The 16,506-nt window shown below is 39.9% G+C and overlaps 1 protein-coding gene across 2 annotated transcripts; it reads left to right on the forward strand.

Moving 5' to 3' along the window:
• The first annotated feature begins 1,291 nt into the window (after window positions 1-1,291).
• Window positions 1,292-3,344, forward strand: LOC107811156 (peptidyl-prolyl cis-trans isomerase PASTICCINO1-like). 2 transcript variants are annotated; one of them, XM_016636034.2, is made up of 5 exons: window positions 1,292-1,385; window positions 2,335-2,483; window positions 2,654-2,751; window positions 2,895-2,964; window positions 3,087-3,344. In XM_016636034.2, exons 1-5 carry the CDS (start codon window positions 1,307-1,309, stop codon window positions 3,210-3,212), a joined length of 522 nt encoding a protein of 173 aa, XP_016491520.2. In that variant the 5' UTR covers window positions 1,292-1,306; the 3' UTR covers window positions 3,213-3,344. The 2 variants fall into 2 exon arrangements, with proteins under 2 accessions (XP_016491520.2, XP_075104724.1); XM_075248623.1 differs by having other exon boundaries at window positions 2,654-2,759; window positions 3,087-3,178.
• The last annotated feature ends 13,162 nt before the right edge of the window (window positions 3,345-16,506 follow it).

The following is a 16,506-nucleotide window of genomic DNA, read 5'->3' on the forward strand; positions in this document are numbered from 1 at the left end:
CGAGGGGATCCTTCAGCCCAAGCGCTATCATAAATCAGTATCAATATCAGAATCAATCAGGCCCTCAGCCTCACTCAGTCATCAAGCTACATCAGAATCAATGACCATACTCTGATGACATGTAGGTGTTGTATACACACCTGTAACCTATACCCTGATACATACCAATACTCAAGTCAGTGTAACATAGGTCTTCAATGATATTCCCATTTCACTCAGTAACTCGCAGTTACATGTTTAATGAGTTCAGTCTTTCAATTTGGTGTTTGTTTAGCCTCACCACTATAATTTGGTGTATTCCTCTGAATGTAATCATGATCTTTTGTCTTGTGCTTAGGGGCGGATGTAGCATATACTCACCGGGTTCAATTGAACCCATAACTTTCGACGCTGAGTAAATTTTTATATGTAAAATTCATTAAAATTTTAAAAATAGTAGAGATGAACCCATAACTTTAAAAGTATAATGTGTTCAATGCAAAAAATTTAAAAATTGAACCCATAGAGTTTATATCCTGGATCCGCCTTTGCTTGTGCTTGATATAATTTCTCTATTGGTAGGAAGTATTTCATTATAATTGTAACTACTTTACCATTTTTTTATAATCTCATGCTTGAATTCCACTTTCATAAGGATGGGTGCAAAGATAACCACAGGTGTAAACATAAACGTCTATGTGTCTCCATTGTTGACTAATATGCTTGAGGCCAAAGAAAGGAACTTGTTTCTTCAGAGCACTGGTGTGGTGTGTAGGTTCCATGGAGCACAAATTAGTGTAATTTTGGTTTCTCATATTTGTTTCAGATTTTTGGGCTTCTTGGGGGTAGTGACTCATTTGTGGAATGATGGGTAAAGTTAACCAGAGAAAAAATACAATGGAAGCAAAGGATCCATATATGTGATATCAACTAGTTGGAATTAAGACTTAGTTGTTATTATTACACTTAGATTAGATCTGGCGTTAATCAGGCATCTTTTTCAATCTAGTTGGAATATGTCTAAGGTAAGTGAGAGATCTAGGGAACATATAGTATTAATGAACTCCTAATTCCTGTAAGAAACAAATTACTTAGTGTTGGAACGAAACAGGTCTGAATAAAGCGAGAATGAATATGAAATTTGTATGGCTGAGTCGAACTGATTAGTATTGAGGTATGATTTGTTTGGTTGATTGTGTTTTATGCATTTGCTTTTTAATTTGGAAAAGTGGCGCAGACTTTTAACTTCAGTGCGATTTACATTTTATGGGCAAGGAAGAAGTCTGCTCGATTTATCTTTTACTGCTTTTCTGCTTTGAAAATCTAAATGCGGGTATTGTTGACGCAGGTGCGAGATGTGCTTGGCGATGGACGCCTCATAAAATGCCGAATTCGTGATGGAAGAGGTACCGTTGAGACTTAAGTTCCACACGCGACTTTGAGCTTATATATTGTTACCTCTTCAGCACCCCTCATCTCTATGATCTGTCAAGTACTGTATAATATATCCGAGTGACACAAGACAATTGAGCTATTCTATTTTTGGGTTTTAATAGTATTTATATCAGAATCAAACAGCTTATCTGAGACCTACAGTACAGTCTATTTGTTATCCACATGGTGATTCATCTTATTCCCTTGTTTCACACGGCATTTACTTCCCTAAATTTATGTCCTTTTCATGAATTGGTTATCTTTCTCAACTGTTAAACTGCAGTATTTATGATTGACTATTTTGAGAAACTATAGCTCATTTATTTACTTACATCATTTGCTTAATTATTTCCCTTTTGGGTAAATGCAATTGAATCTGACGTAACCTCAAATTTGCCAATTCTTTTAAGACGACAATTATCTTAATGATTGGGAGGAATAGATGTCCAGTGAGGTGAAAACACTTGGATGTTGATTTACAAAACCCAGAAAGAGTTTTCCCACTCCTTCTGGTCCATCTTATTTTAAATTATATTGCATGATACTTATAACTTATCTACTATAGTGTCTGACTGCCGCTAATCTATCCTACGACTCCTTAATTAGTGGTCAACACTTACTGACAGACAAAAGGTCCATGACTAATCTAGGTGTAAACGTTCTTATTTAGGCACCAAGGTCGTTCTTTTATGGGACTTTGTTATAGGATATTAACTGTATTCATGGTAAGATATGATAATAGTTTTGCTTGGTTTCTGTATGGAGTCGACAGTTATTGTCTTCACTCTTGTATTTAAGATGTTCCTATTGATGGAGGTGTTAGATGTCCTTTTGATTCCAATGCCATGAACACCTGTTGCGTTTATACGGTAGGGTTAATATTAACTGAAAAAAGCATTCGCACTTTTATGAAATAATTAGGTGAATTTCCTATGGATTGCCCTCTGCAAGACAGTCTACTGCGTGTACACTACAAAGGCTTGCTTCTTAATGAAGAAAAGACGGTGTTCTTCGATACAAAATTCAATAACAATGGTCAGCCTTTGGAGTTCAGCTCTGGAGAAGGGCTTGTAAGTCATTTGACCTCATAACATGATCTATTCCTTGTTTTTGTTTGTCTTTTTATTTCACCATTGTCAGTATAGCTTGCTTACAAGGATACTGTATCTAGGAGTTAAACATTCTTTTGATTTTAATTCTTCCAGTTTGTATGACTAAGTTCTTTATTTTCAACATCTAGGTACCTCAAGGGTTTGAAATGTGTGTTCGTTTGATGTTGCCTGGAGAGATAGCTCTCGTAACATGGCCGCCTGATTATGCTTATGACAAATTTGAAAGGTTAGGAGGTAGAAAACTTGGGCTTGTACTTTTGCCTTTTCTTGGTGCTCTCAATTTGAATTCTGATCATCACGAACACGTCTTTTCTGATGAGAATTCCCCGCTAATCATAGCATTTTATAATTCATTTTTCATGTGCTCAGGCCAGCTAATGTTCCTGAAGGTGCTTACGTGCAGTGGGAAATTGAGCTTCTTGACTTTAACACACCGAAGGTAAAAGTACCAATAGAGGCTATGTATAAGATAGTAAAATGGTAAGGTGAGAGAAGGGGAAAGAATCTGCACGCACTGCTGATTCATAGGACTGAATGCTTGTGCTCCGTGCCAAATTGCAGGACTGGACTGGTTTCAGTTTCAGAGAAATTATGGAAGATGTAGAGAAGATCAAAGGCACGGTATGTATCAAGTGTATGTTTGCAGAAACTTTGATTAATACAGATATTCTGCTGCTTTTTAAATGATTATTGAGTTTCCACGGTAGATACATGTCTATAGCTTTGAGTATGGTTGGTATATGCATTAAACGGGCACTTTGTCCTAATATTAATCTGGATGCTTGGACTAGGTTTAGGGCCTCAACTGTTAACCTGTAATCTGGATATATTTGATCCTAGGGAAGTCATTTGCCATGAATTTTCCTAAGGTAGCATTTCCATGAATTTTTTTTGTGCTGTTCATCCTTCTGATATTTGGCCAACCTCTGCGGTAAGGGTGCCAGAGGTCGCTTCTTTGTTGTAGCTTGAGTTAGATCCTGCTCAGGCACTTTTTCTAATGCCTTCTCCTGCACTTTATCAGTCTCCTCCACAACCTTTTGTTCTTTGTTAATTTCCTCATAGGCTGGTTACACTCTTACTTCTGTTAGCTTAGTTGACTCATCAAACTCGATTGGCACTGTCAAAAGTGTTTCAGATGACTGGCTCTCACGAGCAATTTCCTGCTCTAAATCAAGATCTCTACCATTTCTCAGGCTCACCGCCATAAGTTGATTCGGTCCCTGCTCCTTCGGATTGACATGTGTGTCTGCAGGTAAAGTCCCATGGGGACGATTATTCAGAGCCATAGATATTTTCCTTAATTGAATCTCAATACCTTTTATCGCTAACTCATGTACTTCCACCTTCTCTTGCAATTTTCCATTAGATCCAATCAGTTGCTGCAACATTCCTTTAATTTCAGACAACCCATCATCTTGTCTCACTAGCTGTTGTTGTTAAGGTTGTTGATAACTAACTGTTGATTATGCTGACTGTACCCAGGTTGCCTTTAGTAATGTACTACTTGACCCTGTGGTTGCATAGCTCCAGGATTGTTGGTGTTATTGTATTGTTGATGTGCTAGTCTATATTGTTGATTTTGCTTCCCCCAATTCTGACCACCTTTCCTCTGGCCTCCATAGTTTCCCACATAGTTCATGTTCTCTTGATAGTTCTAGTTGTTACTTTCACCACTCCATGAACACACGTATGGTTGGTTAATGCATGGTGTACATAATTCCCCTTTAGTCATGTCAACTATGTGTACCTGCTTCTGGCCTGATTCATCAATATTCTTGGTGAGGATATTCATTTGTGTCATCAGAGTAAGTATGTTCTCGATTATGGAATTGTTTGGGTCCAATGCTACTGAGTGAACTATAAGGGTGATTGTAGTGTATCTTGTCATCCAGCCTGAGTTTTGAGCCATTTTATCTAGCATGACTTTACATTCTCTAAATGACTTGCTCAAAAATGCTCCACTTGCTGAAGCATCAACATTGGCCTTCAAATTATCCGCCAATCCCTAGTAAAATCGTTGTCCCAACATCTGATCTGGAATGCCATGATATGGACACTTAACCAGCATACCTTTGAACCTCTCTCATATTTCTTGTAATGTTTCAGCTGGTTTCTTCCTGAAGCTCAATATTTCATCAACTTGCTTGGCGGTCTTATTTGGTGGGTAAAACTTGTTCAAAAACTGCTTGACTAATTCCTCCCAAGTGGTAATGAAATTTATGGGGAGCGAATTAAGCCAAGTCTGGGCTTCTCCTGTCACTGGGAATGGAAACAATAGCAGTCTTATTGCTTCTGGTGTCATATTCGACTGTCTTTACGTGACACAAATTGACAGAAAATTTTTCAGATGTTGTTGTGGATCTTCAATGTAAGACCCGGAAAACAGTCCCTTGTTTTGCAACAAATGTAGCATGTTTTTTGTGATTTTAAATGACTCCGCTTGTATCTGAGGGGCTGCAATTGCAGTTGTCAAATTTTCAGCAGTAGGTTATGCCCAATCATACAAAGCTACTTCTGGCACAAGAGGTGTCACACCCTCATTGTTCGGGTCATTCCCATTGTTTCTATTGTTTTGATTATCCAAAGTGTCACCTATGTTTGGTTCAATTTGTTCTCTTAGGTGATGATGTTGTTTGTCTTTCTTGTTTGAAATATTTAATGCCTTGAAAGTTTTCTCAGGATCCGATAATGCTTCAAACAATTCACCAGTTCTTGAAGAGTTTATAGGCATACACCTATAACACATAAGACCACAAACGTTAAAATTTCAATATAACGAATAAAAATGGATAAAATTGACTAAACTAATAATCCTACAAATTCTTATAGTTGTAATTAGTAACACTGTCGCTTCCCCGGCAACAACGCCAAAATTTGATCACGCCCAACTATGCCTTATAAAAAGGACTAAGAGGTCGTTGCAAATATAATTCGGTTTACAAGTCCGAAGTCGAATTCCACAGGAAAATAACGTGTTAATTACAACTAATAGTTTTGCACGAATTCAAGTAATCAACTTTCAGAAATATTATATAACAATTTGAGAGTTTACTAACTAAGATCAAAGTAATTAAAAATGTAGTAATTTATAACTAACAAGGTAAATATTGTAGACAAGATTTGGAAAAGTCTAAGGTTATGATTTTCCCTATTGCCGGAATCTTCCCCGCTACGTTTTTTATAAATTCGCCTAAATATTTTCTACCGATCGTGAGTACTTTAAGTGTCGTAGCTCTCTCTCGAGTAACTACTATAATTTATTAGACGTATTCTCTCGAACTACGCTAGCTGACACTAATGTACCATTCACGACAATCGCACCAAGGCTTTGTTATCTCTAATCCCGCCTTTAAACCATCCGTATCGATCTCTCAACTACGTTAGGAGTTATGTTGTTCAACAACTACCTAAATGAGAACTCTCTCTCGAGTAATATATACACTAAATAGGCTCAGTTAATTGAGAGCTCTTCAATTAAGAACAATGAAAATGTAGTTGAACAAGTAGAGAAAAATTAAAGGCAAATTTATATTAAATGCAGTAAAGAATCATCCTCCAATAGGTTCCATCAAACCTTAGATAAGAGAATTTAGCTACTCATAAATGCAACAACAATCAACATAATGTTAAAAGACATAAAACTACAAAGTAAAGAGATAAAGGAGGGGAAAACTCGTTTGATTCTTGCTCCACAGTGCTTGACAACCTATTTCTTCTCCAAAGTTATGTCCAACCCTAGAATAACTCATTTGGGGAGTATTTATGTCAATCCCCAGGTTTAATTTTCTAGTTTGGGTCTTTTAACCCACGACGTTTAATTACCGTGCTATAGACCTCACGAATCCTAGTCTATAGTGCGGTCTAAACCTTGCTGGGCGAGCTCTGTAGCGCGGTATAAACTGTACTGGGCGAGATCTATAGTGCAGAATAAACCGTTCTAGATGAGCTCTGTAGCATAGTCTAAACTGTGCTAGGCGAGCTCTGTGCTAAGCCTGGTCTATAGCACGGTTTGGATACTTGATGCTTTTGTGCTCTTTTCTTGTATTTTTGTCCTCTTTATGTGCAATTTTTATTTGATGATTCCTTCCGATGTTCCTACACATAAAACAACACAATTTAGCTTAAATAGCGCACAATAAATCATTAGACCAACAAAATATAAGGAGAGTAATGTGCCAAAAGTATAGCATTTTGGCATCACATCACCCAGATATTGACTGTTTGCACTAGCCTTTCTCAGGCGATATATGTTCAGGGCGTACCAGCCACTTCTTAGGCCGGTGGAGGAACTCAGTCTCCTGCCGCCCGTACTTCAGAGCAAGTTGTGCAGGGACCTCAAACACCGGGGGTACTACCAGCCCAGCCGGATGCAGTCGCTCAGGCCCAAGTGGGTCCTGTTATGAGTGATGAGGATAAGAAGAGACTAGAGAGATTTGAGAGGCTCAATGTCATGGGCCCAAATCCTTACATTGGGTAGCGGCACCTGCTCGCTCGTGTGGCGCCTGTAGTTCCTCTCGCTGCAGGCCAGCCTGTTTCCTATCCCGGGATTCCCAAGCACAATCTTGTGCCCGTTGGTGGGGCTTGCCCGTAGGCTTGCCCCAACTTATGCAGCTCGTAAGATGCCTAGGCCTTTGGCCCTACACATGCCGTGGCGCTTCATCATAGGATCTCAATCCATGCGCGCCCTGGGGGATTGTCTTAGGACATGTCTTGTCCCTCGCCCAAGACTGAGCATCGCTCCCGCGTGCACAGCCCAATCCTTAAGCTTGACACTCACCTAGTGCATCCGCGACTAGCTCGTTCCTCGCCCGAGTAAGGAAACCTTTAGCCCTTTGCCTTTGTCATGCGCGTCTTTCGTGCCCTGCCCATACATTTCCCTCGCAACACACTTCCATCCCGAATAGTGCAGTGTCGCCCCACAACTGCACCTTTAGGCCAACAGACCCTTGCTTGCATGGTTGAACCCAAGCCATGCTCACAAGTCGACACATGATGCCCCTATGATAGGTCACATCATGGCTTAAGACATCCCGGAGTCTGCCCTCTCAGGTATGCCCATTTCAGCTCCCTTTGTCCTGTGGGTTGGACTTCCTCGAAGTCCTTTCTCAAAAAGAGTCGTTCCCCATGCACTTCTCCCCCAAGTATCTTCCAAGCGTGCCTCTGCACTTCACCTCCTTTCGGTGTTCACATGTAAAGTGCCTCCGCACTTGCACCCTCGGGTGTCTCACTTTGTGATTGACTCACACTAGTCAATCACAACATGACCCTCACGGCCTTCTTATCTGTCTGAAGCTTTCCTTCACAGGTTAGCACATCAATGTGCTCTTCTGACATCGCTCCTGTAGCCTTAAGATGCCCTTGGCATGGCTCCCGTAGCCTTTTTCTCCCGTAGCATTAAGACGCCATCTTGGCATAGCTCCCGTAGCATTCCGCTCCCGTAGCTTTTAATTTCCCTCACTACCTTGAAGATGTGTTTGCTTCCAGACCCACGACTTCGTGCATATGCCTCTTGCATAGGCGGGATCCTCCCACAATCAATGTGGAGGATACATCTTAGCTCTGTCGTCCCACTCGGCATTCGGCCAGCATTTGGGATGACCTTTGGTGAGTACTACATTCCCAAAGTCATAGCATCGCCGCATTTCCGAACAAAGCTCTTTGTTTTCTAGTTGTCACTTCCTCAGCAAGTAGCCAATGCTCCCGGTAGTACTTCAATACTCGCCCTATAGACATGCACCCTCTTGGTCCTGCTAGCACGGCTTCCCAGTTCGGTGTGCCTCGCACCTGGACACTCACGGTCCCCGATAATTCGACATACTCCTTTCCAGAATGATGACACCTTCTAACTTGGAAACTCGCCCAATTCCGAAGCTTCGCTATACCCTCGAATTTGATTCCCCACCTTGGCAATGCCCTCAGGCAACCCAAAGGTCTTCTCCCGTAGGAAAGACACTCAACTTGATGCGTTGTACGCATCCTTGGCAAGATCTCCGCTATGATCATGCCCAAAGTTTATAGTCCAAGGCTCCCACTCTTCGTAATATTGTTGTACGACCTGGCAAACATGCCTTTCTCTTGGCCATCTGACTTATCGGCATATCACCTTATTCAGTAGCACCTTAGACTCTTGAAAGACAATGGAATCAACCATTTCTTTCTTCGACTATTAGTATCGGGTTCTCGATCTCTGGTGGCATATGAACATTAATATCTGCTTTGACGTGATCTGTGCACTGACATCCAAAATACGCTCGCCATATCCACCCTTTGCCTTGATGTTCTGCCATGGCACAGTATGGCCTTAATAAGCTCTAATACTAAGTGTCACAGGCCCAAATCCTTACATTAGGTAGAGGCACCTGCTCGACCGTGCGGCGCCTGCAGTTCCCCTCGCTGCAGGCCAGCCTATTTCCTATCCCAGGATTCCCAAGCACGATCCTGTGCCTGTCGGTTGGGCTCTCCCGTAGGATCGCCCCAACTTGTGCCGCCCGTAAGATGCCTAGGCCCTTGGCCCTACACATGTCGTGGTGCTTCATCTTAGGATCATGATCGATGCGCGCCCTGGGGGATTGGCTTAGGACATGTCTTGTCCCTCGCCTAAGACTGAGCATCGCTCCCGCATGCACAGCCCAATCCTCAAGCTTGACACTCGCCTAGTGCATCCGCGACTAGCTCGTGCCTCGCCTGAGTAAGGCAACCTTTAGCCCTTGGCCATTGTCATGCACGTCTTTCGTGCCATGCCCATACATTGCCCTCGCGACACGCTTCCATCCCGAATAGTGCAGTGTCGCCCCACAACTGCACCTTTAGGCCAGCAGACCCTTGCTTGTATGGTTGAACCCAAGCCATGCTCACAAGTCGACACATGATGCCCCTATGACAGGTGCGTCAAGTATCCAATCGGCACAGAGGTCTCGTTCCAACATTCGGCAGCCCGCGGGGCTGGCCATCCCACACATCGAGCCTCCAACACCACTTTGATGCCCAACGCTAGCCCGAAGGCGTTGCGCCGTCCATACAAGTTCCCAAACTCGTATGGATACCTTTTACACTCCTTTGAGTCATCTAGGCAGGCCCTTGAGGTTGCCCCCAAGGTAGCTCGTCCGATACGGCTTGTTGGCAACACGTATGGGGGAGGCAGGTCAGAGATTTCATCACCTACACCCCCCTTATATATGCTTAAAATTAAAAAGCCCAAGTTGCCTGAGTAGACAGTTCTATGTCAGAGCATCAGAAGGACCTTTTCTCACTTGTTCTTGGCCGAAATCACAACTCCAAAGTGCAAGTTCTGACATCAAGCCTCCATCATTCAGTGGGACTTAGTCAGAGGATGCTCAGGACTTCTTGGATAGGTTCCATTGGATTCTTCGCACGGAGGGTATTCTGGAGACTAGTGAGGTCTCATTTACTACTTTTCAGCTGATGGGGGCAGCCTTTAGATGGTGGGAGGCCTATGAGCGGAGTAGGCCATCCAATGTTGTACCACTTACATGGCACGAGTTCTGCATTCTCTTCTTGGAGAAATTTGTGCCACCGACCCGCAGGGAGGAGTTGCGTAGGCAGTTCGAGTAGCTACGCAGGAGGGTATGTTTGTGACCCAGCATGAGATGAGATTTTCAGAGTTGGCTCGTCATGCGGTCTGGTTGGCTCGAAACAAAATTTTAGGGGATGCTCGGTTTGAAAAATTATTTTTGGCTTTCTTTGATCTCTTTTGAGCTTTATGGCTTATCACAAATAAAAATTATCTCTAGTAAACCCTTTTGAGCCTATAGACTTTTATTTGGCACCCACATTACAAGCCTATACCCCTTTTATTCTTAATTGATATTATTTTAATCTTTTTACCTCTTAAGGTATTTTAATTGTGAAATAAGCTCCAAAAGAAGTAGGAGGGACTAAGTGTGGGGTGGCTTTTGAGTGGAACTAATGAAAGCAAGAAAGGTGCACTTATTTTGTGAAAGAATACGCCTCTAGTGGAAATTGCAAAAGAGAAAAAACATAGTTGAAAAAAATAGAAAAAAAAGAAAAAAAATGTAGACGAATAAATATCTTGTTTTTGCTATTGGAGTGTAAATGACGACAGTGCTTAAAGAAAAAGAAAATATTTTTGGGGTGATATTGTTTGTGAAATTGAAATGGATTGAAGAATTTGCGCTTAAGTTATCCGGTGATGTGTTAAAGTTCTTAGTAGGGTTAGTTATTATTCCCGAATACATCCTACCCGTTCCTTAGCTCATATTACAATCATGAAAAAGTCCTAATTTATTTTACATTGAGTAAGCTTACATTAGTAGAGATTTACATTAATGGCAGGCCTATGGTACCAATTGCATGCATGTGACTTCTTTTGTAAGAGTGAGCAATTTTCCTTGATATATGTCAGTCCTTAAAATATATTTGAGCATTTGATTTGAATGTGTGGATTCAACTTACTCTCGTGTTCTTATTGTGAGGGAACATGATTTCACGAGGGATATTTAACATTATTAGACTTCTCTAGGATGTTGGGTGTTTAAGCCATGAGTGCATTGTGACGTTGAGTCGGTTTTTATGGCTAGGATTGTTGTGAGCATGTTGTTTTTGTTTGAATATTTTTGAAGAATGGCATAAGCAAAGGGAAATGTATGTGATTGCATATTCTAGAGTTTAATTGTTGCTATCAACCATGGTCATTGGTGTATAGTGCTCAAAGATAAAGTAATTTGTTGGTTGTCTCGAAGACGAGCAACTTTTAAGTGTGGGGTATTGATATTCGGCTTAAAGTGTGTATATTTATATGCATGCCGCCTCGCATTTTACTCGTATTTTATGAAATTTAGATGTGGAATGTAATGATTTATTTTAATTCGTGGTATTTTTATGTGTAGGAGTCACCCAGAGGCAATGTGGGGCAAAAGTGCATGATTTGAAGCAAAAATAGAACAAAAGGAGAAAAGTGGACAGTGTAGCGCCCAGGCTACCTGTGGCCCAACTTCCAGAAGCATGTTTTTTCCAGCGCCAGGGGTAGCGGCCCACGCTACCCTGGGCGCTGGGTGACGGGAATTCTCCTATTTCACGCGGGACTATGTTATTTCGGTCCTACACACCCCTAACTCGTATAAAAAGGGTCCTAAACCTATTTTATTTTGGGGGGTGAGGACATTTTTTAAAGTAACTTTTGACGAGGACAGAGCGCAGAGCCGCCGTGGAGGCCGAAATTTATCATATTCTATATTTCTTCCGCCAAATTTAGTATTTTTTTGTTTATTTGTATGATTTATTATTTTGCTACCATGTCTATGTGGAGCTAAACTTCACGTTCTAGGGTTGTGGTTCTTTCATGACTATTATTATTCGGATATTAATATTAATTTATTGATTTATCATATTGGTTTATTTATTCAATCTTGCGCTTAATTATTTTATTGCTTGATCACCAATTAATTACTATCCACGAACCTAGAATTGATCTAAAAAATGGGAATTCTAAATTGCACATAGGATTGAGTAGAGCAAGTTTTTTATCCCGAGCATCGGGGAATGGATTCGCGGTTACGATAGACATTTGTTAATTGCCTTGCTTGGTTATTAAACAGGTAATATAAATACATTCTTGTTGATTCTGTCTCTATAAACATATAGGTATTAGATTAACTTCAATAGACGAGTAATTACTCGATAGATTCTTATGAGCAATATTAACTCCGTCAACCAATAAATTAGATAAATTAATTAGTCAATTAAATTGAAGAATACATTAGGATTGCTAGATAGTCCATAACCCTAGATCATTTTCATCATATTGATAACATAAAAATCTGCATGTCCTTTGTTAAAAGTTCACTATTTGTTTTTTTATTTTATTTTAGTTATTTTAGATTCAAACACTTCTAGATTAATTCTTGTTTAGATAATTAGGATAGTCTAATTTAGTTAATAGTTGATAAAAAGTCCTCGTGGGTTCGACATCCGACTTCACTACAAGAAATCAGCCTTATTGCGGCGACCAAAGTCGCTACAAAATCCCTGAAAGTCGCTGCTACATGTTATCAGTGGCGACATTTGTGTTACTACAAGCAAAACCGAAACTGAAAGATATTTTGCGGCGACATAGTTTCCACAAAAGGTGAAAAAACTCGCTACAAAAATGGTTCCACAAGAATAAAAATTTAGTTGGGTCGCCACTGCTATTCACCTTTAGCGGCGACTACTATCGCTGCCAAAATATTTTTGCAGTGGCAAGTTAATGTCGCCACTATAAATGACTATTAGTGGCGACTCGTGTCGCTACAATATAATAAACCATGAAAGACACAATAACTTTCTATAGCGACTAAAATCGCTGCAAAAGAAATAAACCAATAGTGGCAAATTTAACATTGCAACAATTATTAATATTTTGTGATAAAATAATATTGCCACTAAAACCTATCTTCTCAAAAACTATAATGACCAAAATTATATATATTTCCGGTAGGAACCTAATTCTCTAAATTTAATGACTGGATATTCACATCAATTGACTACTATTATTCAAAGCAACCAATAATATTTAAAAAATACCAAAAGAATTTTTCAAACAATATTATAAATATTTTCATTACTAAAAAGTCAATTACATAATACTACACGACACTTCATTGTTCATTGTAATTGTACGCATATACATATCCCAAAAAAGATAAAATATTAAGTGCCTTGTAGTTGCTCCTTGGTCGACACCATCCTTGAACGATACCATTGTTTAAGTACTTTGACCCTGCTAAAAAAATAATATATATACATATAAGGAACATAATATCTTATTGGACTTTCATATTCAGGACAAACTTATGCTTCATTGGCATCTTGTTCCCTGATCAACTAAACTGATCATTTCCCCCTTTCAATTTATCCACTCATTATTCTAATAGTTAAAGAAATCACATTTTTTCATGACGAAAAAGTAAATAGTAATTGCTTTTCTTGGAATACTGTCTTTCTGCAAATACAGTGTATGGTGATGAACTGTGAACACATCAAGAAAAAGAGAATTTTCAATTGAATCCATGAGGATTATTAGCTCTCTAATTTTCATATATGGATTGGTATTATTCTTCTCGCTGAACTATCCTGCTAAAGGTTACAGCAGGTGACAATATTCCATTTACATCCTTCTCAATTTTTCTAGCAGATCATATGGATAGCTTATTTGCAGCTAGTTGCAAATTGCAATCTATTAATTGCTCCAAATAATAAACATGAAGAGGTAATAAAACATGGGATCTTTCTACTTAAGTTATATATAAGAGGGAATATTTGATCATCCAACATGGGATCAACAACAAGGCCACTCATTAACTAGTATAAATTGTCATGAATCAACACAGGAGAAACCACACAAGTACCAACTAAATAGCAGCAGCAGCCCACACAACTAAAGTTTGCAAAGAAACAGCTACGGTACAACTAAGGTTTGCAAAATCCAGATTTTAGCAGCAGCAGCCCCTGAAGCACGGTACAACTAATGTTTGCAAAAATCCAGATTTCAGCAGCAGCAACCCTTGAAGCAGCCCACACAGCTAAGGTTTGCAAAAATCCAGATTTCACATAAACAAAAAACAGCCCAATAGTCTATTATCAACTAATTAAGCCCCTGAAGGCCACACAGCTAAGGTTTGCAAAAATTCAGATTTCACATAAATAAAAAACAGCCCAATAGTCTATTATCAAGAGGATGAAAGTTAAAGAATGAGAAGTTGATAAGAAGATAGGGATTAAGGGACAGAAGAATTGTCCAAAATGAAGGAAGAAGAAATGCCGAGAAGTAAGAAGAATTGTTAAGAATCAGCAGAGCAAGTACCTATTGTTGTTGTTGTTATTGCATTCTGGTCATGAAACTAGCAAATTGTTCATGCATCCTCTTGTCCACTTCTAGATGGATCCTCTTGTCTTGTAATAACCCGGCCGGTCATTTTGAGAATTTAAGTCTCGTTCGGCGGCATAAGGCCCTGAGCAGCTTCATATTATGTGTATTGACTTACGTGCGTGGTTGAATTCAGTTACCGGTTATTTCGAAGTGATTTGGGACACTTAGTCCCTAAAACGGAAGCTTAAGTCTTAAGATTTTAACCGTAGTCAGAACTATATGAAGACGACTCCGGAATAGAGTTCTGTCGGTTCAATTAGCTCCATCGGGTGATTTTGGACTTAGAAGTGTGTCCGGACTATCAATCCGAGGTCTGTAGCTGATTTAGACTTGAAATGGCAAAAGTCAAATTTTTGAAAATTTTGGACCGGAAGTGGACTTTTTGATATCGGGGTCGGAATGCAATTCCGAGAGTTGGAACAGCTCCATTATGTTATTTGGGACTTGCTTGCAAAATTTGACGTCATTCCTGATTGATTTGGTAGGTTTCGGCACGGGTTTTAGAAATTGAAAGATTTGAAAATTTATAAGTTCGATTCATGGTGCGATTCGTAAGTTCAACATTGTTTGATGTGATTTGAGACCTCGAGCGAGTCCGTATTAGGGTATGAAACTTGTTGGTATGCTTGGACGAGGTCCCTGGGGCCTCGTGTGTGTTTCAGACGAGTTTCAGATGTTTTTCATGGTTTTGAACAGGTCTAGTTCTGGTGTTTTCGCACCTGCAACGGTTGGAACGCAGGCGCGGCTCCCCTTCTGCATGAGCCTGGTCGCTTCTGCGATCCTTGAGGCCTGGGAGCTTGCTCGTTTCTGCGAAAGTTTGCACGCAGGTGCGAAGGCCGCTTATGCGGTCCCTCGATCGCATCTGCGAAGAAGATCGCTTCTGCGTTTCCCCCTTTCGCTTATGCGGTGCCGCTGGTGCGGCTGTAAATCAGCAGATGCAGTTCCAGGCCTGGCCAGCTGAGTTCGCAGATGCGGACTCTTTCTCACAAATGCGAGTGCGCAGGTGCGTCTCCTAGTCCGCAGATGCGAAAGTCCTGGCAGAAACATTAAGTCGAGGGTTTAGCCATTTTCTTCATATTTTATGTTTTAGACTTCGGTTTTGGGAGTTTCCTTGTAGGTTTTTCAAGAAAATAGATTGGGTAAGTGTTCTTCAACTAGAATTTATTTATTTCTATGATTCTATCTTTATTTTTGTCATTTAATTTGTGTTTTGAGTTGAGGAAAATGGTGGTTTTTAAAGAAAATTTTCAAAATGAAAAATCACGATTTGAGGGACGAAATGGTATCGGAATTTGATGATTTTAGTGTGGTTAGACTCGTGAGTGAATGTGTGTTCGTATTTTATGACTTTTACTCCATTTCGAGATGTGGGCCCAGGTCGACTTTTTAGGGCGGATTTTGGAATATTTGTTAAAATATTGATTTCACTAATTAGATGAGTCTATTGTGGTTGTATTCATGATATGCAATTTGCGATTGGCTAGATTTGGGCCATTCACAGTCTGATAATCGAGGAAAGGGCATTCTTGCGGACTGATTGAGCTTGGTTCGAGGTAAGTATCTTGCCTAACCTTGTGTGGGGGATTTCCCCCTTAGGATTTGAGTTTTCTGTGTTGATTGTAGCCCGTGTGCACGAGGTGACAAGTGCGTGCACAGACTTATTTGTAGAAAGTTGGCCTTTTAGGGTCCTTAGGTCCTTGTATTCATTGAATATGCAGTTGTTCTTGTTATGATTATATATCTTAATTACTAGATTCACATCTACCTGCTTAATTAGAATAAATTTCTTCATGATCCACTATTATCGTTACTTGATTCATATGTGCCTTAATTGAGATTGTTATCTCTTTTATAGCCACGCTATCTTTTCATAACTGCTTATCTTTACTTGGAATTTATATTATTTCATTCTATAATTTGTTCAGTCTTAATTGAGGTTATGATTATCGTTCCGCTGCTTATCCTTAATTAAATTGTTAAAAATTCTTAGTAATTTCTCAACCTTAAAAGAAGTTTTAGATATCATATATCTTCGTTGACTTGTTTTATTTGGAATTAATTGACTCGTGTTAGTTTCCATGTTGTTGAAATGTA

This window comes from Nicotiana tabacum, unplaced genomic scaffold, assembly GCF_000715075.1.
Source record: "Nicotiana tabacum cultivar K326 unplaced genomic scaffold, ASM71507v2 Un00003, whole genome shotgun sequence".
Lineage (NCBI taxonomy): Eukaryota > Viridiplantae > Streptophyta > Magnoliopsida > Solanales > Solanaceae > Nicotiana > Nicotiana tabacum.